This window comes from Ornithodoros turicata, chromosome 8 (genome assembly GCF_037126465.1).
Source record: "Ornithodoros turicata isolate Travis chromosome 8, ASM3712646v1, whole genome shotgun sequence".
Lineage (NCBI taxonomy): Eukaryota > Metazoa > Arthropoda > Arachnida > Ixodida > Argasidae > Ornithodoros > Ornithodoros turicata.
This window is the reverse complement of record NC_088208.1, coordinates 37,966,102-37,992,424: the sequence shown is the minus strand read 5'-3', so window position 1 is coordinate 37,992,424 and position 26,323 is coordinate 37,966,102. Positions and strand designations below refer to the sequence as shown.

Sequence of the window (26,323 nt, the reverse complement as noted above, 5' to 3'; positions counted from 1 at the left end):
CTCAGACTGTTTTTGTAAATTTCATAATGAAGTTAGAATACACTGCACAGTGAAGGTATTTTGCCTGGTGACACCTGATGCACAGGGTCTTGAGCCACGTTAAATGTCGCCTCGTTGCTCCTTTCGCGTCCTGTACCAGGGCGTGGGAAACAACTCTGTCACACAGACAACGAACAATCCCAATACTACATCACTGACGTACGACAGTGTGATTGTACTCCAGCACATTTATTTCTATATTTATAGCGCAAAATCTAATGTCCAAGACAAGTATGTAGAGGAACTGTACAGTCCTGCTGCTCATAACGCTTATACACTGCAAGGAACAGCAACCCTATCCACATATCACCAATCAATATAGGTCACATCCAATGCGATTAACTGTCAAACTTCGATAACTTCATGAAATTATGCAAAAATCAAAGAGAGAAATATACTATCAGAATCCTTCATAAAATTTTGCACTGCACTCCACCTCATTAAGTGGGTCATGTTGCATAATGTTATAACATCCACCGCAGATTAAAATTATGGCACACACAAAGTTCAATGCAACATTAATCCTTTTTTTTTTGGACCATCAAAATTATAACTTTGTATATCAATGATTTTACCTACAAGGTGTATTCATGGTATAAGGATGATGCCCGGTAGGACACAAATGTGTCCTACAGGATGACGGCTGATCGGCGATGCATCGATCAACTTACAACCATGAGAGGGTGAACGACCACAAAATTTACTTCACTGGAAAGAACCATAATTCACATAGACAATTCTGAACGACTAAAAACGGCAAAAATCAGCTGACGGGCACGGCATGATGTATATTTAAATTTTGCCCTCTCTCTCTCGTTTTACTTTTTTCACACTTCGTAAGAGTGTCCTTCGAGGTAAATAATTTAGGCTCAAAGTTAAAAGGGTACAGGAGCTCTTTGTAAAATAAACACTGATTACAACACTCTACATAAGGTTCAACTGACAAATTTCATTTTTGAAAAGATCTACTTAGCCTGGGACATTGTGAACCTGCGCAGGGTAGAGCGTCAAACGATGCAAGTCCAGGTATTTACCCCTTTTGACTGGCCCGCTAGGGGCAGAGGGCCGATTGTGATGCTTGTTTTGCGACTGCCCCCTTTGCTGGTGACTACAGCGTCGAGATCGTTCTTGTAATCACACAGAGGACGACCAATCAGGATGAACAATGTAGTACAGTCCGAATACACTGTATCAACACTCCATCATGCCGATGAGACAAAAATGTGAGAGATAAGCAAAAGAAGGAAACATCACCCCCTTCACTGGACACCACAAGCAATCTCTCTCCCGCTCAAAGGTCTTCTTTGACTAATGACTTTATACTATTATCAGTCCGAGTTGACACCGATTTATTACCACTATTCCAGCAAACCGCACGCGTGAGTCGTCGTCGCGCCGCTCCAGCAGCCTATCTTAACTTCCTATACACATTAATGTTACATGACCTATAAAAGCTGTCAGAGAGTGCTGGAGCGACGGCAGCAGCTGGAACACCGCGTCTAGCATATCACAGGTAACGAGTGTTGGCAACAAGTCGTAAGTTCGGTCCCTATAAAAAAAAAGAAAAAAAAGAAAAAAAAAGCACTTGAGCTAGCACGTGAAGAACCGCTGTGCCAGGGGAGCAGCCTGCGAAGTGGAACCGTCCTGCGGTGAACTCGGTCCCGCCATGGTTGGCTGCAGGAGGTGACCTGCGCCACGTAGCGTCGTCTGCGTTCCCGTCGTCTGCGTCTGCGGTACTGCGGTTTGGGACGCTGTTGACAGGACCTGGTTCAAACCAAAACGTGTTTGAATGTCCTTTTTTTTTCAATGTCTCTGGGGACAAATTTAGTCTTCGAAAATGGAATCAGCAAAGTCCAGCAGGAGTCACACAGCAAAGCAAAACGTGGTACAATAGCCATGGTATGAAGCCTCCGTTTTTGTATGGCAGTCGTTCGTGAACGAAAGTTTAAACTTGCACAGGTCAGTATGTAATTGATTTTGATAGTGATGAAACCCCCCCAGTGCTGGGTCAAAAGGACAGGAAACAAATAATATCCCCTTATTGTTTTTAGCATGAGAAGCAATTAAAGAAGATAGCTCCAACCAAATGGCTTCGTTGAACTTTGGTCTATATCTTGCATGTTTTTGGCATGCATGCAACTGTGGTTTATCACTTTTAAACAAAGTTCGTTCATGCACTGTGTGTAGATGTGACGTACCTGCTCCACAACAGGATTGCGTACTTGCTGTTTACGTAGCAAACAGTCATTGTTACATAAACAAATCTGCCCAAATAAAACGATCAGGTGTGATCTTTCGGTGAGCGAATGTATCACCAACCTGAATGGTGGTATTGCGTGCTGCTTGGTCCACCTGGTCTGTAAGCATCACAAACGGACTGGTGGAGTCTCTTGTGGGACCGGATTTCTTCTGCATCTTCCCGTTATCTTCCTTTAGTATGGGCTTTCTAGAGAAAAAAAGAAATGAGAATTATAATTACCTGGACATCTGACCAGACAGTGAGTCTGATACAGCGCAATTAATAAAAAAAAATCACACGTCGGTCTATGTCTTACAAAGTATGGCAGTGAAGGTATGAACGCCATCTGAGAGACTTTCTGCCAATATATGTAGGGCCTGAAGTTTTCGGGAAATTTTTTTTTTCTAAATTCGGGGGGTAAAAATCGGGTAAATAAACGTGTGCACTAAATTTGTGTGAATTCAGGTGAAAAAACTTTCAGTATGCTAAATTTGGGGTGAAATCGGGCTCAGTTACTCAACTAACTGTAGTGGTTTGGTACAAATGGTGATGTAACTGAATTTTTCTGCCAAACAAGTAAATTAATGCATTCCTACAGACATCCCAGTGAGGGCAATTTGCTGGGTAAAAATCGGGTTTCACCCTAAAGAGGCAACCTTCAATTCGGGGTGCAAGTTCGGGGAAGAATCGGGTAAAACCCTAAAACTTCAGGCTCTAAATATAAGGCAGTCACCAAAAAGAGAAGTCATCAGAGGGAATTCGAACCTGAACTTCTTGATTACCAGTCAAATGTGCTAATCCCTACAATCACCTGGCAGAACTTCCTGATGGCTTACCACTACCAGTTGCCTCATTCAGACAGAGAGGACATGCACTCACCATCTTTACAGACTGACTCTTATTTTTCTTTAACATGCTCACACACACATGACGAGGCAGAGAGTGAACATGATGGAAACCAACCTGACAGTGAGGTGGCTGAGGCTGGCACAGACATGGCCAAACACAACATAAAAGCCTCGATCAAACCCACACTTCATGACCATAGGTCAAGTGTGCTAACTACAACCAAGACACAACTACCAAAGTCTACAGTAAGCACCCGCTGTGTGAAGTGATGATGATGATGGCGGCGATGATGACTCAGGTTTTTCTGGCACAGTGACTACTGCGGTCATAACGCTCTGTGAAGTCATGCAGCAATGTGCTACGAATATGAAGTTGACGATGTACATACTGCGGCCTGCAGATGCAAAGGGTGCCGCGATTTGTCCCATAAATGAGCCCTTCTCCGGGCCGCGGAAGCCAGCGGACTGAGTTGAGGCTCACGGGCGGCTGGGTACCTCCAGGCTGACTCATGTTGCCTACGTGCTGTAAGAGACCCCGACCACTGCTTCCGTCCTCCTGGCAAAAGACCCCATTATTCTGTGACACAATCGAGTCCAGATTCAAATGAACAAAAATCTAATGCACTCGTTACACCGAATGTAAGAGACGTTGCAAATGTTTTGAAACTTGACTTTGTGCAAATGAAGGAGGTACTTACAGAAGAGAGTGCGCATACATCTGCAGAGCCCAGCTTAAAAATTTGGGCTACCACCTGAAAGATGGAGGATGAACTGATGCATTAGTACGATTACTTTAGACAGAAATGTCACATGTTGCAACCTATTTGCATCAAAACAAGTTCAAAACAAGCTTTCTTTAGAATCTGTTCTAAAATTTATAAAAATTTTAATTGTACGAGATTTTTTTTACGAGATTTTTACGAGAATTTTGCGAGAATACCTTTACCTCCCTGTCTGAAGGAAAGAGGGCACGGGTAGAAGCGAAGCCCACGACCAAGTAGCGAGCCATGGGAGACAGGCTGACGGAAATGGCATTTGTTCCAAAGGACCACGTGTATAGTAGCTGTCCGAGGCTACCTTTCCTCAAGGAATACACTCCTAGAGAAGCTGCCAGGAGCCCGTTCGGTAGCAGAGCTGCTACGAGACCGCCCCCGAGGGCAACACTGGCGTCGTTGTGAATCTTGCATCGTGGCGCCACCACGCAGGCTTTGGCTGCGGGCGAGAGGTGTTTGCGTAAGTGCGTGGCCGATCTTTGCGGTCAAAGTCGTAGTCACATTAAAGGAGCAATGAAGTGACGTTTGCAACTACTCGAAACACCGTTTAATAACTCGAGCACTTTATCAGGAGAAACCCTGGAAAATACTTTTGTTCAACAGTGTTCTATCACTGCACAAGTCAGTTTACAAAAAACACGCTGAAAAATCAGGTATCTGTCGAGAGACAAGAACTGGGCCCCTCTCTGCTGCCATGTATTCAGCGAGCCCATTATCAGTATTTCTATCGGGTCCTGCTGTGTCATTGAGTCACGTCGTCCTAACTCATTCTCTTACGTAGCCTCCCCCACCCCCCACCCCACCCCCAACAGAAAGCGAGGTATGCTAGAGGGTGCACAGATCAAAGACCTCCTGCACGTGCTGCATCAGCTCCAATCATCGTTCACGTGCAGGAACATATCTGTCATATCACCCGCAGCAGTCAAAAACGAAAATTTATGGAATGGATCTTTCACTTGCTCCTTTAATGCCCACGATGAAGTAATTCTGTCCTACCATCACTTATGTCAGGAATCTGGGCAGTCGTCATGTCCCAACACTGGATACGGTGGGTGAGGTTGGGAAGGATTTCATGGCTGCCTGCATTGGGAAGCAAGGGAGAGCAGACGCTTACATTGCAGAAGATACCTAAAGGCACGGAACGGAGAACGGCCAAGGGCTTGCCGTAGGGCATGCACATCTGCATTCGCCGCACTCTCAAAATGTCCCTATGACAGGAAAACTTCAGCCGTGCAAGGAGCTGCTGAACACAAAAATGGGCCTCTGGTAACCTCTAATTTACCGCGCTGCTGTTATGGGCGCCCGCCACCAGGGCATCCCACCACATTTGCTCCTGTACAAGCAACGTAATCAGCACTGCTGGGAGGCATCCGCTACAAAAAAGTGAGAAGCCACGAGCACTTTTCTCCTTTTCATTCCTATATTGTCGAACTGAAATTTTCCCGGCAGAAATCGTGCCACCACATTTCACTGTATTTGACACCGCGGTACATTTTGCTGTTATTTCACAAGAGGAAAACGTAAAGGATGGAGCACTGCCACCCACCATGACACATGCATGCAGTAACTACTGCACTGCAGAACAACAAACCACCAACGCTCTTGACTCCAGCATCTCAACAGAACAATTGACGTGCAACCTGAAGGAGTATTAACGTAGACAAAAAAGCAGAGAACTCCGACTTAACGTAGCAAAATAACAAATTTTACTCAGACGTTTCGTCCATCATGCGACGGATTGTCGGACACGCGACGGACTGTTCGTCGCATGACGGACGAAACGTCTTAGTAAAACTTGTTATTTTGTTATGTAAAGTCGAAGTTCTCTACTTCTTTGTCCGGTTATGTCGTCTCCCGGCTTTTGGAGTATTTTTGCGAGTATTAAAGTAGGCACTCACCAAGTCTGGGTCTCAATCCAGCATCATACAACATAGACATGTACGGGGCGCCGCTTCCGTAGCCCCACGTCGAAGATTCAGCCGCTGACACTCCGCTACCGGCTGCCAAACCGCGTGGAACGGACCATGCTGACAAGATTACCGGTAAAGGAGGCGACCTGGGCCTCTCCTGTGGTGGCGGCGGTGGAGCAGAGGGGCGTGGTGGGGATTGAGGGGGCAGTACATGCACCTCGGGCACACTCGTCCCCTCGGCCACGCTGGTGGGCGAGGAGGGTGCCCAGCGTCTGCTTGACGAACGCATCAGGCCCATGTGAGTGCTGTAAGCATGAGGTTCGTGCAATTATTTGCCATACCTGCCAACCTGACAAACTCAAAATTCGGGAGACTGCCCGCAGCGCGACCAGGGAGAGGGGGGCGGGATGCATTAATTTTGTGCATTCGAAATAGCATTGCCACTGTATTGCAATTCCTCTACGTCATAAGTAGAGCCTGAAGTTTTCGGGAAATATTTTTTCTAAAATATTTTCTGATTTCTATATTTTTTTTATATTTTTCTATATTTCTAATATGATAAATATATTTCTAAGTTCTATATTTTTTCTAAAATATATTCTGAATATTTTTTCTAAATTCGGGGGGTAAAAACCGGGTATATAAACGTGTGTACTAAATTTGTGCGAATTCGGATGAAAAAACTGACGGTATGCTAAATCCGGGGAAAAATCGGGCTCAGTTACTCGAACTAACTGGAGTGGTTTGGTACAAACGATGATGCAACTACATTTGCTGCCAAAAGAGACAAGTTAATGCTTTCCTACAGACATCTCAGTGAGGTGAATTTACCGGGGTAAAAATCGGGTTTCACCCTAAAGGGTGAGCCTTCAATTAGGGGTGCAAATTCGGGGAAGAATCGGGTAAAACCCAAAACTTCAGGGTCTAGTTATAAGTAGACACTGTCGGGTGGAGCTGCCACGCGCTGTTGCTGCTTACATCGACCACAGTTGCGAAGACGCGTCATTTCAGGACATTTCGCGCGGCCACAGCCATTTCAGCAATGATGGCAGTGGTCTTCGCTCCAACACTTTTTGGGAATATACTGGAACAGCGGTCACACGTGGTCGCTTACGCTCTGCAGCTGGCTGTGCCTCAACCAGAAAACCTGTGAAAAGGTACTTGGCATGTATGAGGAACACGTGCAGGTATTTCTTCTGTTTGGAGAGCGCCATCGGAGGAGACAAAAGTACTGTACGAGACTGGACTGACGACAGGATGATAGCGCATCTTCTCGAGAAACGCGGACGTAATGAAACACACTATCTTCCACCACGTCTAGCCATGGATGGTCATGCCGCGAAACGCGTGTTGTGGGCTGCCTGATTCTTCAGGAATACGTTTGCGCAGCTCTTAAAGAAAAATTACAGAAGAAAAGCCCAAGGCCCCAATTTTCCGGGAGATTGGAGGGCGCATCCGTACAATCGGGAGACTGAACGAGATTCGGGAGTCTGTATGTGTTTGCCGAGCTGACAGGATCGAGGTTTCGGCCCGATCACTATCAATCTGAAGTTCAGCCTAAGTCACAAAGAATGAACTATAGGGAATGAAACGTCACTTTCTCTCCTAAGACCAGAAAGAGTTAATAAAATGGAGCACAAAGAGAGGACAGGGTTGCCACCTTTCGGCGTGAAAAATACCGGCCGAGGGAGAGGAGGTGGAATAGAGGGAAAGGAGGAAAGGCTTGTGGGAAAGGGAAAGTGGGTGAGGAACGTTCTAGCTGGCTCGACACAACCACCAACAGCTTTGCCCAACAACTGCTCTTGTCCCCTCCGAACACAAGACGTAATGAATAATAATGGTAAGAATAATAACAATGAATAATCATACAGTAATAACAAATAACTAAGAAAACGACTGGTGACTGCGGAGTTAGGTCTGTGCTCCAGATTTATTCAAGCTGTAGTGGAATGTTGAAGGGAAAACCCCGTAAAAGCCCTTATGAAAGGTCTGGAGCCACAAATACCGGCAAAAGGCTGCCGGTATCATCTTCTTACCGGCAACCGGCAGAGCGCGCAAATAACCGACCTGGTGGCAACCCTAAGAAAGGACCAGGGGCAGCACTATCTTTCACACAGCCCCGGACATGTGATGTGTCATCACACAGTCTGACCTGCTAGAAACACACTAGACCATGCACTGAACAGGACATGCCTGCATTCCTGCAGGTACTTTGGCACCCGTTGCTCCTGACAACTCACGGATACAACTTCGCATATTTCACTCGGTGACTGATTCTCAACAGCTCGAGTTTGAATTACTTAATGGGAAAAGTTGGTGCACATGAACGCAGCATTAACAGCAGTATTATGCAGTAAAACAGGGCATGCCTCGAAGACACCAGTCCTTAACTCGAATGGCTGCCTCACCTAAAGTCCAGGCTCTCGTCGTCCGAAGATGAGGACTCCGAAGAATCGCGGTACGCGTAGGACTCCCTCCTACGGACTGGCGGAGGACCGTTGCTGGCTCTGCGCCTGAGGTTGGGTGTGGTCGCGATGCCAGACGTTGAAGGCAAGTCCGTCCGGGAGGTACTGGCGGCGGGAGAGCTATCGGTCGAGGACACGTCGAGGTGCAACTGCGTGAGCCTGTAGTCTGCCGCCAGGATTCGCTGCATCTGCCGAGTAAGCTGGAGGCTCATTTCTGAGGGAAGAAGATAAGACAACGTAGAAGTTGAGCTGGGGTAATTAAAGTTAATTAAAAATTTTATTTTTATTTTGGGACCGTTACACAAGAGATATAGCATGAAAGCCAGCACAGTCACAATACGTAGTAATCGCAATGCCATATAATGAAAAAACCATTCAGACCATGTCACAAAAATAAACTTATCAGTAAAGTACGGATTCAAACTTTCTCTTCTTTGCCAGGAGATACAACTTCATGAGGAAGGATGCTCCAGCCTTTAATGGTTCGCGGAAGATAAGATACAAGGAAAAGAGCTGCAGGGCAGCGGTGCGAACTGTCTTTGAATGGACGATCAGTGCTTAGGGAGACGTTATCAAGCGTAGGAAAGGGGGCTGACTTCAACAAATATATTTTATGAAACACATCAAACAGAACACCTTACACTGAGCAGGCAGAAGTGCAAGATCAATGGAACTGGACTATCCACACTGGATGTCTGACCTCATTAAACATGCCATTAAAAGGAACATCGCGTCATATATGCAGCATACATGCATACATGCAGCCGAAGAACTCAGCCGTGGGCTCCATCATCAAGCAGCCCTTCTTTAATCTCAATGGCATTGCAGAACATTGGACTTCTCCCAAAGCGTTGCAAAAGAGCAGAAAAGAACTGACGTACCGACGAGCCAGAGGCAATAGGCTAGGTCCCAATGCTGACTAGGGGAGCCTTCCTCCTCGCCTCGTCGTGCCATACGCTCCGCTGAAAGATGGAGCACACAAAATGGGTGACCCACAACCCTACAGACACGTCCACACTGGCCGACTTAACCCCTGATTAAAGTCTCGTGGACAACTTCGTTTCCTTGATGTTTTCAGCTCCACAAGCTCCAACTCCCGTATGTTCCCATATGTTTTTGGCACTGTGTGCTTTAGTGAAGTGTTTCAATAGGAATACTGAAGTATTTCATCGTGTTTTGTTTGTAACATATGGCCTCTGTGTACATGGTTTAGTGGTGGACAACTTAGTTTCCTTGATGTCTTCAGCTCCACAAGCTCCAACTCCCGTATGTTCCCATATGTTTTTGGCACTGTGTGCTTTAGTGAAGTGTTTTAATATGAAAACTGAAGTATTTCATCGTGTTTTGTTTGTAACTTATGGCCTCTGTGTACATGGTTTCGTGGTGGACAACATAATTTCCTTGGTGTCTTCAGCTCCACAAGCTCCAACTCCCGTATGTTCCCATATGTTTTTGGCACTGTGTGCTTTAGTGAAGTATTTCGAAGTGAAAAGTGAAAAATTTCCTCGTGTTTTGTTGTTTGTAACTCATGGCCACTGTGTACATGGTTTCGAGACAGATTACAACAGAAATACACCACTCCTGAAGAGCGGCAAGTGGAAACCAAAGGAGCACCTAACTCTGGGCACAGACTCACTGTACCACCTTGAGAAGTTTTCTCCGCATGACCAATTCTCACCAATCCTCAAGTTGTCCTTTGTCAGTTGTATTGTCTGATAACCCACCAAACTACAGAGTTGATGTGGGTTGGTAAAGAAGTTGATGCATCCGAGTTTCACTTCAATCTTAACAGAACTCAACACTAGGTCGTCTTTATTAAGACAGTCATTTCCGATAAAAATATTCCTATAGAGGTAACGCCTTGTGCATTATAACTAGACCCTGAAGTTTTTGGGAAATATATTTTTTTTCCAAATTCGGGGGGTAAAAATCGGGTAAACAAACATGTGCTCTAAATTCGTGCAAATTTAGGGGGAAAAAACTTCCACTATGCTAAATTCGGGGAGAAATCGGGCTCATCTGCTCAAACGAACTGTACTACATGAGACAATTGATGTTCCGAGGCTGGAACACATAGAAAGGACAAGTGGCTGGCTACAGCTGGCTAACCTTTTCAGTGACTCCCATCTTTCATCACGAACTCTACTAGCTTGGTACAAACGATGATGTAACTGCATTTGCTGTCAAACAAGTTAGTGTGCAATACCTACAGACACCTCAGTGAGGGCAATTTGCTGGGTAAAAATCGGGTTTCACCCTACAGAGGCAACCTTCAATTCGGGGTGCAAATTCGGGTAACAATCGGGTTAAACCCCAAAACTTCAGGCTCTAATTACGACACTTGAGTTTGCCCGGAAGAAAGTGCTGTACAACTAGAACGGCTACAACCATCTAAAATGGCATTTCTACTATAGCTGCACTGTGCAATTCATGCAGGAACAAAATACGCACCTTCATAGATCTGGTCCCTCAGGCTCGTAAGCCTGGCCCGGTAGCCGCTGACATTGGCGAGGCGCTCCAGGATTTCCGTGATCCGCAGTCGCACCTACGTGCACGTACAGCATGTGCCTCGTTACATGTTCACTTCAATGTGTAGTTATGCACCGAGTATTACAGATACTAAATGGAATGGCTGCAGAGCTATAGCTGGGAAAAAGGAAAGATAATTGACAAAAAAAATGCAACAAAAACAGAGCAGACAAAATTTAATCGATGTGTAGATACAAAGAAGATTCGTTTCTAAAAAAAAAGTCAGGCCCTAACCACGACCCACTGCGAGACAATGCAAAATTTTGCAGTTGGTGCAAATGAATTTATAAACTGCTATATTATGCAAAAATGGATGCCTTAGGCTCATAAAGCCTGAGCAGAGGACCTCTAATTCCAGTCAGGAGATCCAATGAGGAGTTCGTTTAAACACTTCTCAATAAAATACGAAAGAAACAGACTCTGAAATTGCATATGTAAAGAAATTAATTACAAAAAGAAAAAAAAGAAGAGACACTAAAGCATGAACATTAGTTTCCCCACTGTCCCCTTGAACGAAAAGTGGAGACAAAGATTTTATTATTATTATTTTATACCTGGTGTATTTGGTCCCTTGCGACCGCTGTAGTCAGCGCTGCACTACTCAGGCTCTGTAGTGACAGCTGTAGTCGCGTCAGGAGACTCACGAGAGAGAGGGACACCTCTCGGTTCCCTCCCTCAGTTCTTGAAGGTGAACCTTCCTCTCCTCTGCTGCTTCTGTTGAGAGGATTATGTGCAGAGATAACGACTTTGTCTTGGAGAAGACTAAAAAGCAACTTTCCTTTCGTAGCAATAGAAAAACCGTAGAGGGTATGCTCATCAAAGCACGGATGCAGCGACGAACAATTCCTTTCTGTGCTAGGGCCACGACACAAACGCAGCAGTCAAGACGGTAGCGGATCAAAAGCGAATTCTTATACGCTGTGCAAGTGCGTCCCTGCGCATGAGAGGAGGCAGTGAGAGGGAAGAGGGAGGGCGACGCCTTAGCCAATGGGGCTTCCCGAGTGGAGTAACCGGGAGAGGAGATATGCGCAGAATGCTCGGTTACTTGCAGAGCGTATAGTAGTCGCTTTAGGGTCTTTTTAGGGTTTCTAGGGTTAATAAAACTGTCAGGCTTGTCTTTTTAGGGTTATTACGATTACGCCCGATATATATGGAGTTTACTAAGAGCACATTTACAAAACCTATAACAATGTTGCCATACAGGAACCTGATTATCCATCTGAAACAGTATTCTCTCACAGCACCAGGCCTAGTCTGGCCACACTCTCCGGATAAACAGCACGAAATGCGCACACGCACCGAGAGTGGGGCCCGAAGTACACATGCAACTCACGATGATGGACGAGGTGTCGACACGGCAGCGGGTGGTGTATGCCGCACCAGCTCCGCGTGGCTCCGCTGCTGATGTTGCTGCATACGCCGTTCCAAGCGGGAGCAGATGCATCGTAGCCTCTGAAAGGTCGCCCAGAAGTCCCTGCTCTGGGCCAGGATGGATGACCCTCCCCTTTGGGACTCAGATTCAGGATCCTCTTCAGTGAGTGAACTCCCAGCTGCCAACCTCTCAGCCTCTGGCTCGAATGGAAACTGGGTAGGGTAAATTAAATATAATTATGCATTACAATCCTACGTTTCATGAGCACCCGCATTTAGTTGCTCGTTTCTCTACAATTTCTGTTGCGGGTTGTTTCAAATTCCTGAGTTTTGGTACCACGTATTATTCGAGATAACGGAAAATCGAGCAAAGTGACTTCTGTTGTGAGAATCGTGATTGTGAACGACGCACAGTGGTCAGTTCATGAGTTAGTGTTGCCCATTTCAACGTGATCTAATGTATGCTAAACTCAGACCCAAACCACAAGACTCATGGGTTTGTGTTTGAGTTCTGCATGTCATGTTGTCCCTCTGTTCCCCAAACTCAGGAAAATGTGTTCCCTGTAGTGGTAGTATTACATTACTTTGATAGAGTAGTTCTCAGAGCAAGGTGACATTTTTCAACATTCCTAGGCTGCTTACTGCTCAAGTACAGTTCAGTATTATACGTAGAGTAGCTGCACTTTTATTTGTACTGGGTTTTGTCAGCGCTTGTATTCCACATGATCCCAAAATTTACTACTAATCACACCTCGTTGGCTCGTACCGTCACTATCTTGGAATGCCCCTTGGATATGTTGATATGAAATTCCGATACTTCTACTATGTCCCCACAGCTGATATTTCTCACCTCCTCCAGCTGTTGAAGCCTATGCAGCTCAGTGACATCTCGTGCATAGTCCCGTGCCTGCTGCAAGACGTCTTGAGATTCTACGGGTGGTGCTGTCGGGTGATAGCTGGACAGCTGTTACGAGAATAAGAGATGGCCATCACGTAACTCTGACATGGTATACCTGAACTTAGCAAATCTCTGTATTGATTAAGTAACATTAACTTTCACAGGTTCTAACAGATTGGGAAAAATAACATGCCCAACCTAGAGTCACATAATAATCTTTGCTCCAGAGCAGCGACACAGAGTTCCAAGGGCGAGCAGGAGAGGCAAGGAGAGGACATTTTGTTTCCAAACCACGCTGTTGTCACATATGGTGTCACGTAACAGTGCTCTCGACGCCATCTGTCGAGGGTGCTACAAAACGTCTGCAAAACGTCCTGCAAACGTCTACAAAACGTCCTGATGCGAGCAGCTCACCACGGCACATAACTCAACAACCTTGAGCTCACCTTGGCCTCCTATGGACAGTCCCTTGTACAATACACAGATAATGCCGCACAACAACTACACATATCTCCCTAAGCCTATATAGTGACTCCAGCATCCCTAACCCACGGCCTCCATTGTAAGCACCGTTACGTTAACTGTCTCTGCTCCTCAACTGGGGATGGTGCTGGGGCTGGGCGGAAACAAGATGGCTCCCCTGTGGAGCTGAGTGTCGCTACCTTGAAGCGAAGCTTATTTACCGGCTCTAGCAAGACCCACACACCCAAGCAAAATCAATACACCACAAGCCTTAACTGACTTCCTCTAGGCCTTCCAGCCTCTGGTACATGGACATGAGACGTCCCAGAATGCTCCTCCGACGCGTCGGAGTGGAGCTCGCCGATCCATGAGCACTAGCGCCGTCCGCCACGGACACATTGGTGATCCCAGTGACGAGGGAATCCCCACAGGGAGGACAGAACTGCACAAAGCGAACTTTCTCTCGCTCCGAGGCCGTTCGGCACGTAGCCAGAGGTCTTCCCCTCCGCCAGTCCCACAGATGGACACCATTGCCCGTGGCAATAGCTAGAAGGGGCTCCGTGGGGTGGAAGGCAAGGGAGGAGATGACGCTGTTCTGGGGCGATGTCCATACTTCGCTCCCTCCCTGCAAGATTACCTAGTCAGCCACATTCATGCCCGTAAACAAAGACAAAGTTGGGAGCTTTGACCTGCTCAATGCTGCCAAGCTGCCAACTTGTTGGCGTGGTACAAGTTGCTTTGGTACCTTGTCCTGGGTAAGAGCTCTTAAGTAGGTTGTGCTCAAACAACTTGAACAACAATTCAAAATGAAACAGTCGATGAAATGGCCAGATGACAGCATAACCCCCCACACACACACATTTTGATTACCTATCTGCCATGCTAACCACGAAACCATGCTCTGTACCTTACCTATCTGCCATGCTGGCAACTTAATTGATGACTGCCTTTTTTAGTCTTCTTAAGCTTTAGTGCTTATGCTTAGGATGCGTTAGTGTTGCATTTCCCCCCCATTTGTGTTGTAGCCTTCGCTTGGCTGCCTTCCAAGAGCAACTCACCCTGAGGTCCCAGACGCGTACTTCTCCGCCGAGGCAGCCGGAAGCCAGGATGTAATTTGAGGATGGGTGGAAGGCCAAGCACCAGGGAGTTCGGGGGTGACCCTCGAGAGTGTGTGCCAATTGGCCGGTGGAAACCTCACACACGTAGATGCGGTGGTCTCCGTGTGTCGAGGCAACTTTTGTACTGGAGGAAGGTACTTATGTGGGTATTAGACAGCTGACAATCGTGAACTTTAACGTTGAAGCACACTTTCTCGAGCTATTCACTGATGAACGCTTTCTCAGCACTCTTGCAACAGTTAGCATGAGTGATCAAGACAAGTGGCATCTCTGACATTCTCAAGAACAAAATAATTGTCAATTTTAAGTTGCTCTACTGTGGCTTCGTACTCTGCAGCGCAAGGCACCTCCTAAGGCAGTTACAGAATTTCTGCCCATTTCCAGTGCTTCAGAGCTAACATCTGTATACCCAGTGTTTGTTTTGCACCTACATATTTGATTGCTTTTGAGAACTGAGGTGCAGTTGACTCCACTGATAACTAGAGATGTCTACGTCACCATATGCTTTGTCAACACTAAAGCACACTTCTTTTTTCTTCTTTTTTTATTGTGCACAAAAAGACGAACCACACTCACCAGTCCGGGCTGAAGGCCATAAGGAAAGTTGAGCGTACCGAAGAGGGTAACTTGCATTCCTGCACACATACGTGAATTTTCTCACTTTCATACTCCAGAAATGCGACATATACCACCCGTACAAGGCTTGGACTAACATACCGACAAATATATTCTGACTATGTTCAGACTAATACGAGGTTCAGACAGTGTATTAGTCCAGGGTGGCGCATTACGATTGCAATGACATTTGTGGTGTCCATAAGGCTACTATAAAAATGGTACAGAGTTTGAATCAATAAGGCGTCACACTGCCTAATTGGTTACCTAATGTGAAAAAAAAAAGATTAACAGAACAAACTTTGAGCAGAGGACATAACGGATGTATACTCTGTACATTTGCAATGGCCTGCTTAGCCTCAAGTGTGTGTTACTCTGACAGCAGCATCTTCAACCATAGAAGCTATATATCACGCAAACAACAAATGGCAGGAGGTAACAAACAGCACACAGAGAGCTCCTACCGTTTCTTCCAGGTGGTAATGCGCAGCCCTATCCTCAGCCATGCGGTCAAAATGCGGTGCATGGGTCGCGTGACGGGGACCTGCACCTCGCTCTCGGTTTCGGAGCAGTGTCACCGTGCTCCCCTGGCAGTCTCCACCGCCTGGCCACACCATTGCTGCCAAACAACATTGCCTCCAATTGATCTTGTTGCAGGTGGAATATTTGCTTTTGACTTAACATATGTATCTAGCAATTCCAGGTTTTGTTTTGCAGATCTTGCCCTCCTTGTGTAATGTGCACTGGAATCTCCACTATGACATGCCGAAATAAACGTCCTGGTGAAGGATTGTGTAACGGACAACGTTTCCTTGAGTCCGAGGAGAACTTGGACGACACATACGAAAACAATGCTGTCGTCGTGTGTGTCGTCCAAGCACCCTCAGACTCAAGTACGACTCAAGGAAGGAAGGCTCGAGGGAGCTCCCCTCAGACTCAAGGAAACGTTGTCCATTTCATGTATCCACCAGATCTCTTCTCTTCTACTGCTTTGTTCAAGGACGGTGAACTTAGGCAGCTTCTACCATGGAACTAAGCTGCTAGGATCCTTGGCAGCGGCCTTGAACTGTCAACCATGGGAACAGTAAGCACACACGTTACCAAGTGATCCAGTAAGGCTAAGTATTGACGTAAAATACTGCATTCCTACTGTGCTTGTTGAAAAAGAATGAAATTTACCACCAAAATGTTAGATGGCTGGTCACTGAATTTTTTTCAAATTGTGTATGTGAATAGTAATCTTTAAAAATGATGTGCCAATTAACGATTATGAATGAGTGCAATCAAACCCACCTTTTCCTGAGATAGTGATGTAGACAATGCTTGAATACATTCGGTGAAATAATACGCAAGACTGGTTTTTTCGTACTCGGCATATGAGAAAGCACCATATGCAAAAGGCCGCAGGTGCACAAGAAACCTTTGTGTGGGGCGCCTTAACATGATTTTTAACTATCCTATCTTAATAATGGAGGGCACGTCCGCCATGGCAAGGACTAAGTTCAACTGGCAACAACACGCTGGCAATATGCACGGTGTTCTTCGTGCTAACAAGCCTATCACATGGAATCAGAATGTTACGATATTTAATAGCAAGACATCTTTCATCAACCCCATCTTTACCAGCGTAACACACATACCAAAGAAAGCGCCTACCACAATACAACGTCAGGCAGTGGTCGAACGCCCCTGATCAAAATACAACAGTTTCCAAGAATATATTGTAAATAGCACGATCAGAAGTGCTCTTGACTTGGTGTTGCATACAATTGTACATCACTTGCTCAGATGTCGCAAGCCCAGAAACCTTGCAAAATACTACTGCTACGAAAGAATAGTGCGCAGCTGGAAGCGAAGCTACATAAACGTATTTACATGAAATATCACATACACAGCAGCACGAACACTTTTGTGGTGACATTACATGGACGACAAACATACCGTTCTGATGCTGGCGGTGTCGCTGACACGCGGCAACGCGACAGTGATGACTGTTGTTAATAAAATATTGTTACCCCCAGAACTTTCCTCGTGTGTGAACCGGTAAACATGATGACTGATTTCATGACTACAGTATTACAGTCAGCGATCTGTTATGTTTACGGTTTCGTCAACTTCTGCATCAATCATGGCTGCCAAAGACGGCTGGCCACCTAGCGTTCCCGAACGAAAGCTCTCAGACTGAAAATATACTTCTAAATTATGTTCCACGTTGAATAATAATAATAATAATGTTTCATTAGTGGTCAAGAACAGGCACAAGGGTGTCAGTATTGGCGCACACAGCACCCGGCACACTGTCTAGACCACCTTGGCCTATAATTGCAACCATGATTGCAACATGGGCAACATATGAAACAAACATTAGTGTCATATGTGTGAGGATGAAACAAAGAAGAAAAAAATGAAAGAAAAACCACGACACAGAACTCTGTCAAAATACAAAAACAAAAAATATAGCAAATAAGTAAGACAAAACAGAGATATATAGTTGTTGTTGTGACTTGACAGACGCATGGACGCCTATATGACACAGAAAAATGTCACAGGACACAGGGACAGAGAAATCGAGTTCAGCAACATTTGACAACGTATCATATGGACAGAGGCTGCGTTCCCCTACCCCGGTTAGTCGACTGCTTAGTTAGTCCGCTATTCAGTCGGCTACCGCCTAGTGAGCATCGATGCAGTCTAGTTATACGCCTGAGCATCTGACAGCCGGGATGGAGACGCGCGTTGACCATTCTCATCTCATACGAAGAAGAAGAAGACGGTACCAGAGTGGCCGCTGTTTCTGCTGGCTTTAAATGTAAAGTTGCACATAGTGGTATGTTTTTTAAAACTGCGCGTAGAGAGTTGCAAGACATGTTTAGTTGTGAAGGTGACAGTTTATGCACGATGTCCTACAAACTTAGCGCATTAGAGTCCTGCTGCGCTTGCGCCGTACGCATTTCTTGCGTGAGCAACGAGATGGTGCCACAGGCGCCTCGGCTAGGCAAGCCAGTTCCAATAGTGACAAGCAAAGGGGTCTACTCAGCTGCCTAGTCATGAGGCTTCGCGTGCGCGAGGTATTGGAACGCAGCCAGAATCTATCTGCAGTGCGAAGTTCATTTTCTTTTTTTCTTTTTTTTTATGTCGCGTCTTTTTATGAGAGAACGGATCGATGTTCTGAGGCTGGAACAGCATAGAAAGGACAAATACATACAAAGCCTCAAATTGCCTAAGAAATTAGTTCGCTAGCGTCTGTTTAGTTTCTTTATTTGTGTGTATTTCGCTGTGGATCATAGTCTTGTCTGTTGTGTGGTTTTTTCCCTTTCAGTTTCTTTATGTTATTCTCAATAGAATTCGCTGAAATTGTATAACCTCGCACCACAGTAACAATGCAAAAAAAATAAAAAATAAACGATCCCACAAAATATGAAAAGCCTTACAATAAAAATTGAAGAGCATTTCGAGAAGCGTTTTGCTAAAAATATCTCCCAACGATGGCCTAAAGCCACCGCAAAAGCTATAGTTCACTTTACCAAAGCAGGTCTTTATGCACCAATGAAGGACTACGTCTCGTTTATGTTGCTAACCGACTTTGTCCGTGTCTTTTATGCTGCATATTAGCAAATTTTGCACTTCACCAAAGCCATGGCACAAAGTCCAAAGATTCAGCCACTTAAGTCGCTAAGGCCCACCAACGTCGACAGCCGTGTAGGTCTGTCCGTAACAGTTGTGGAGAGCGATGCAGAATGTGAGTTCAGTGATTTACCCAGAACCCCCCTACACCCCCTAACCCCCGCCCCCCCTCAAATCTGGAGGAGACCCCCTAAAATTTTGTGAGATTGCGCAATATTTCGTCAAAAGCATGTAAAGACACCCCCACAGACGACACTTTTGTAACTTTTTAAAGGACCTTGTACATAGATTTTCGTCTTAGTCTCGAGGAAAGCGGATGCCTCCGCCGAAACGTAGACTTCCCCAAGCCCTACAGTTTTAATGCCAGTTTAATAACTCCCCCACTCCCTAGTCTCTGGTGTCTTTTTTCCCTATCTATTTTTTTTTCTTTCTTTTTTTTTTTTCTTTTTGAAGACTCCGTGAGGCAACTCGGATACGGACTCAGCGGAGTTGAAGTACAACAGGCAGCATAGGCGGTGTGCAGATGTGCCACCATTGCTGCGGGTGGTGCAGACGCGATGACTGAAAATTAGTAAGTGGCGTGCAGCCTATATCGCAAGGATGCGGCGTGCGACATCGCGTGGGCGCCATTACACCCGGCGAGATGTTCAGAAACGCGCACCATAGAGATACAGTGACTTCAACAGGAAGTACACGCGGTGCCGGATTTACAGTGGTGGGGGCCCCGGGGCACTGTGCAATGGGGGCTCCCTCGTGTATTTATTCTATGTCTATCCAATGTGTTATTCGGGGTCGATATGCGTGAACGGAGGACAGATTCTTACCAAGTTTCCGTTTCGGGGATGCGTTTCAGGCATGCAAAACAGATTTCCCTTGGACAAGACCTTTACTGGTGGGGGCCCCTTTGTGGTGGAGGCCCCGGGGCAAGTGCCCCGTCTGCCCTCCCCTAAATGCGGCACTGAGTACACGCGTTTGCAGACGACACCCGTGTTTCTGCACGGGGTCCACACGCGAAGCTGACTACGTTGCTCACTGATATCCTATACTTTGAAACACGGTCATTCTCACACATCGCAGATGCAAGCTTTGATTTTGCGATTTGTGCTTTCGGTATTTTGGATCTTGAGATCTGGGATTTTGAACACTGGAGGATATCGTAGCATACCCTGCAAATCATGCACGGTCACAGCGCGGGCACCGTCCTTCCTCCTTCGACTGCTGCTGTGCTATCGCATTTCGTATGCATTTGGCGGTGCGCCAGAGTGTAGTCTTTTCTTTTATTTTTTTCCCCTATCTTACATTGCCTTGTGCGCGAGGCATTTATTTGCACAATTGCACAAAAAAGCACAATAGGTTTGGTTGTCATGCAACACCTCCTAAACAGGAAATATGGTGTGCTCACAGGCAGGCTGAACACTCCAATCTTTTTCTCTGTGAAGCCTCTAAAAATGGTTATCTGTCAAAGCAAACAAACAAAAAAAGCGAGTAAGACGACCAAGAGATATGCCATTATTGTGGCTTATCGTCTTCCAGGGCACCGTAGACCGACGCCAATCAGCAGGGAGTACGATATGTTTCTCCTTTTTGCGGAGGTCCATAGTTAGACAAACAGACAAGAGCCATATGTGGAGTATGGTGAGTTGCGTATTAGGATTTTCGACGTTCCGGGTTCTATTATGTCTCTCAATCAGGCAAACTCTCGGAATCGAATACGTATTATTGAACTTACTGCAAAACCCAGAAAAGGAAGAATTGCTCGAAACCTTGTTACATTTGAGGCGATCTGGTTCTGGTTCTTTTATTTAACACTATTTCTGCTTACAAGATTTGATGCGCACCAGATTTGATGCGATTTGATCGCAGAGCCTAAGACGTTTATTGCCTTCGCCTGGCAAAAAAGGGGCATAAGCCACGGCACGACGTGTTCTTTTTTATTTTATTTTTTATTTTTTTTATAAGAGCTGCGCTAGGGGAGCGTGTCGTCGCGATGAAGTGCAGGCGAAACGAGCCCTTGTCGTGGTCGTCATCATCGCCTGTTGCTACAGGGTCCCTCAATCCATGCAGAGTACAGCGAGGAGCTGTTAGCCCAGGTGACTCGCTTGTGGCGGGTGGAAGCTGGAAGGTGGGGCTGATCAGCTGGGGGCAGCTGGTGTCAAGATATAGGCCTGCGCTTCCGCGAACGCCGGTTTTAGCCCGTCGATGCTGACAGTGTCGACCCGTCCGGCGATGAAGATGCGGAAGGTGTTCTGCGTAGATTGAGAAGTTACCCGTCAAAAAAGAACTCGTTACAAGTTAAGTTACCGTGTGCAAAATGTAACTAAGTTAATAACGAAGTTTGAAATGTAACTCGCAGTTACTGAGTTACTTAAAACAAGAACGAGTTACTTCTAAGTTATTTCGGACATAAAATAGCATTACGCAGGTGCAGCGCGCGTAAGCATCAGTTGAGTTAGACCTTGAGTTGCCTGCGGAGGAGTGCAACACGCTTAGATCGTTTTCGTTTATGTCCTACAATAAATCTCTACCCGAGAAACGTCATCATGACGTTGGTAGACATACTGAAACCAAAACAGATACGAAGGGGAGAGCTGGGTTTCACGAATGGGCATTTGTTCGTTGCCTCCTATTGAAAGAAAAGTAGGACCGAAGGTCGCGTCCCTTTCAGAGACCATCGTAATCCACCCAAGACCGTGGCTTTCGTGCGCGACCTTGTTTGCCAATTTGTTTACAAACAGGTAGATGTCTATAGACCTCTCCCTGTTTGTAAACAATTGAACTACGCTCGAAGCTAGAGGTGAAGGTCGCGCCCGAAAGTCACGGTCTTGAAAGGATTGCGATATGGTCGGGACGCGACCATCGGTCCTGGTTTTCTTTCAATGGGGTGGCATCGAACAAGTGCCAGTTCGTGGAACTCAGCCCTCTCCTTCCGATTTGTTAGCCCCTTCACAATAACGATCGAAGTCCGATGGTGCCCAGAAATGTCAGAAGAGCTTTGAGCGCAGAGCGTTGCTGGGCTGGATTAGGCCAGGGACCAAGCAATTTCGATAGGGAGAAGGGGCAAGAGTCCAGCTGACGAAGAGAATCGGAGAGTGTGGTTCGGGAAGGTTGGTAGTGGGAGCAATGAAGAAGAATATCAGCAGAGAGAGCTCTTTGTGACAATTACACTCTCGTGACAATCTATTTGTCCTCTTTTTATAATCCCCCTTCTGCAGGAGTGAAAGACGAGCTTTTGTGGAGCCCGGGCATGCGTTTCCGAGCGGAAACATTAGGATTTTTGAGTGATTGATTTTGTATTTGATTTTTGATTGATATGATTTGAAGAAGTTTCTCGTCGAAGTGTCACAGCAATGGGTTGTCTCATATATGCCTTTCGTTTCACCCGAAACTTCCCCGATGACATATCAAACAGAGATGGTAGATCCCGATTTTTACCCCCCGAATTTGAAAAATCATAAAACCCGAAAACGAACAACCCTATACGCGTAAGATGTTGACGTGAGGATCAGAACGAGTCGGCTTCATTGACAGCAGGGACCCGCTGATAAGAACTAATAGCCCCCTTCTTATCGCCCTTGTCGGTTAAGTTTCGAGGAATAAGAGCTACGGCGTGGTCGTTTCTTTATTTAAATTTTGGGCTTGAAACGAAAATATCCCTTTAGGCATTTATCGGCACTTATTGATGACGAAGGCACAAGAAGTCAAATAAGCTAAAAAAAAAAAAAAGAAGAAGACACGTATGGTACGCGTTTAAAATGTCCTTTCCAACCAGATTCGTCTACTTAACACTCCACATTAAGGAAGTATTAACGATGTTTCCCGAGAAAAGGGCGTTTGGCTGAGGCTCTGGTCATTTCACGTGCTCACCTCCATACCCACTTCACAGACGCGGAACACTGAACAGGCAAAATGCATAAGGTTCGATGAGAACGCAGTGCGACGAGTATGGGTTGAATCTCCAGAAGGCAAGAATTCGCAGAATCTGCTGCCTTCTGGGAACAGGCTGTTTGTTCATATAATCAATTTAAAGGCTGCCCGCATCGTTCACGTTCCGTGGTACTTATTGTTATCTCTATACAGACCGACAACACTTCTCTTTCTCGTATTAGCTGCCAAAGCCCATATCTCCACGTCTGGAAGGCTTCGATAGTGTTAATACCCTCTATAGGACTTTTTCCTATATACGGTCCGTATGAACAATAAGGGCAGCGACACAAGATTTGCAGTACTGGAGACTAAGCGAATCTCTCGAAGGTGAAAGCAAAGATGGGTAGGAGGGGCGGGGATATGTTTATTTGAAGAAAAGAAAAAAGAAGAGAAAGAGGAAGTAAAAAGGAATGAACAACTGCACTAGTTTCTTTCTTGTTTTTTTTTTTTTTCTCGGCTGACAAGTGAGCAGTCTCACCACGATCTGGGATCCTCTGTCACATTTACCGTGGTAATATGGCGACCCTACATGACGAGATTCACAGTGAGGACCGCTGCCCAACAGTTGTCAAAAAGATGAGAAGTGCTTTTAGGCCTAGATAATCCAGCTATCCGGTAACGTTAGCGACCACGGTCAAGGCACGGTCACGGCAAGGCACGGCACAAGGACGAGATCCGCAGGTATGTCCGCCTCCGAACAGAGCCTGTTGTTCTTCGGGGCGCTGTCCTGATCGTTAGCATATAGTACTTGAAAGGGTTAGAGATGACGTGTCAAGCGTTCATGGGGTGTCGTAGGTCAACAGCCCGGTGGATAGGAAACAGCTCACTTTGTTGAGGAAGCACTTCAACAAAGCGAGCTGTTTCCTATCCACCGAGCTGTTGACCTATACAGAGCCGTTCCGAGGGGCGTGCGAAAGGGGCAGCCGCCCCCGGCGCCTTCCCTAAGGGGGCACCGCGTAGCAAATCGGGGCACAACGGTGGACAATGAAGCGACAGCCGGCATCATTGTCACCCGCACCCTAAAAAAATGAATTCAGTGTTGCTCCTATGAACTACTGAAAAATACAAAACGTGAAAAAGAATAAAGTACGGCGTTATAAAAAAAAAGGCACGTCTCCTGTCATTGTAGCACACTAGAATTGCGCGACCAACTCCTGCAATTCACACGGATATTTTTTTTTTCTTTTTTCGGAGTGCTACGGTCTTTCTTTTGGCACGCCAAGCGCGCGACTGCGACGCACGAGGCGCCGGCGACGGTAAGTCTCGGTCAACTGCCCCCTCACCAGTCTTCACCTGGGAAGAGCACTTTGTCTGAGTTAAGAAGGTGGGGGGGTGAGGGGTGCTTCAGGTTTATCATGTCCCAGGCGGACTTTGACATCGCGACGGGTACGACACTCCATAATCATCCCTAAACCTTTAGGTACCATACCAATGATCAGGACAGTGCCCAGAAGAAGAACAGTCCCTTGCTCAATATATATGGCGGCTCTCGTCCTGAGGTACTTCCCTTAAGCACGGTCCTTCAATACTATTGAGTGACCGTACCTTAACATTTCAGGACATAGTGTTGGTCAGCTCGATTTGACTATGGACCAAGCAATTTCTTCGCAGTAAGAAGGCGAGAGTCTAGCTGTAAGTGTAGTCCTGAAAAGTTGTCAGTGGAGGGGGCAATGAAGAAGTACGTGCTCCAGACCTTCCAAGTACCCAGGTAAAGGTCCGCCCACTCGTGAAACAGGAAGTAAAGCACGAAGATACTGCGGACGCGAACGTTACGATGAGCAAAAGATAGGTGTGTGGCAACATATGCAAACATGCGTCGGCATAAACAGCTTGTTGCATTTACTTTCCTCCCGTTTCCTCTAAATAGACTATATAAAAGGAGGCTACGCCCTGCAATATGCGCGGAGGAGCATAATCAGGTGAAACAACATCATGCAAAAGAAGAACAATGGTAAAAGTTGGTAACGCGCACACTCATCAGGTATACTACGGCAAATGAGGCAAGTGCGGCAAGGCGCGCTACAACTGCTTTGTAGCCTAAACTATCCCAAACTAACCGAAACCAAACTAAACTAACCTAACATAACATGATATAACCCGGCGTAAATTGCAATCAGTCCGCCTCCGTGCTAGATGGTGAGGGGATTTTGAAACGGTTTATTTTTAATGGTGGAATATTAAACGGTGATCTCTAAGCGGGGATAGTAAGCGGTTTATTTTAGGAGATATATTTTTAACCGTGTATTTTTTAAGCGGATTATTCTTAAATGTTTTATTCTTAAACGTTTATTCTTAATGGTGGATTTCGGGGACCCCCCGTCGGGGGGTACCAAAATAAGTGCTGCATCTGCATAACGAGCGCAACATATATAGGACATATGTACATCAACAGTATGTCCTGCTACGAAGAAACCCTGGTGCGTCAAAGACGCTCTGGAGACAGCCTGGTCGATCCAATCTCAGAAAATGTCTCCTGGCTGTGTGTGCGTGCGTGCGGGGGAGGGGGGGCAAAATAAGCGACAGCTGTTGTATACGTATGCGATTATGCCTGAAGTGATGGCGCAGTAAGATACTTTGCTTGCTTACACACACAAGAGCTTTGGCTATACATTTCCTTAATTCGTCCTCTTTGCTACACCATTCCACCATTACATTCCATTACATTGTAGAAAATATTCATAGACATTTTACACTCTGGAGACCGCCTTTATCGATGGCTCTCTGGCGCTAAAATGTGATGAAGAGGCATTTATGGTCACTGAAATTAGTATCTATGGTTGGCTGCTGGTAGGACGTGAACGGGTTTTCACTTATCGTTAGTCTATGCACGATCAATGTGGCGTTGTTATGTTGGTTGAATAGCAGGCTCTATTGTTCTGGTATGGTTGACACTATGAGGTGAGCCACAGAAGATTGTGTGCTCATCTAGCCGTTTAGCTCGATCGCTTGTTAGCCCTATCTGTAGTCGACAACAGAAACGAGCTCGAAAACCTTGCCACATTTCTATCGCGCTGAAGTACATCCCATCGCATGATCTGGAGGAGTGCCAAGCCAAGTGTTGGCTGACCTCTCTTAACACTTAAAAAGAAGAAGAGTGCAAACACCGTTGTGCTTCACATTTAAACCACCCCGACAAACACGATTCTGCTTCTTGTTGTTGTATGTCTGTTGGAGGTCGCTTAGCATAGTTCATACTGTTACTATAGCTCACCGTAGTACTCCTTCGTCATTGTTTCAGCCGGTGATGATGATGGGATAAAGAAATGTGAGATGCAGCAAAGGCAAGCGCTCATACTGTGGTGGTCCTTCTTAGTTCACCATACTCAGTAGCGCAACCAGAAAAATATTTCTCGAGGGGTCCGATGGGAACTTTACATGGGGGAAGAGGATTTCGCCCGCTTTTCCCTCTCCCAAACGCACTGGTAACTGTAACGAGTTACTTTTGAGGGCAATTAGTTACAGTAACTAGTTACATTTCCAGAAAAGTAGCTTTTAACTGTAACTAGTT

The 26,323-nt window shown here is 46.0% G+C and overlaps 1 protein-coding gene across 2 annotated transcripts; it reads right to left on the bottom strand.

Annotated features, from left to right (window-relative positions):
* Positions 1–209: 209 nt before the first annotated feature.
* On the bottom strand, positions 210–17,420 carry LOC135367246 (activating molecule in BECN1-regulated autophagy protein 1-like). Of its 2 annotated transcripts, none has more exons than XM_064600404.1 (18): positions 17,209–17,420; positions 15,732–15,886; positions 15,229–15,287; positions 14,593–14,776; positions 13,815–14,159; positions 13,025–13,138; positions 12,137–12,387; positions 11,358–11,517; positions 10,726–10,819; positions 9,156–9,236; positions 8,218–8,488; positions 5,798–6,114; positions 4,896–4,979; positions 4,067–4,338; positions 3,825–3,878; positions 3,516–3,682; positions 2,359–2,485; positions 210–1,803 (listed from the first exon to the last, which is right to left on the bottom strand). In XM_064600404.1, exons 2-18 carry the CDS (start codon positions 15,882–15,884, stop codon positions 1,630–1,632), a joined length of 2,907 nt encoding a protein of 968 aa, XP_064456474.1. In that variant the 5' UTR covers positions 15,885–15,886; positions 17,209–17,420; the 3' UTR covers positions 210–1,629. The 2 variants fall into 2 exon arrangements, with proteins under 2 accessions (XP_064456474.1, XP_064456475.1); XM_064600405.1 differs by having other exon boundaries at positions 4,073–4,338.
* Between the last annotated feature and the right edge of the window lie 8,903 nt (positions 17,421–26,323).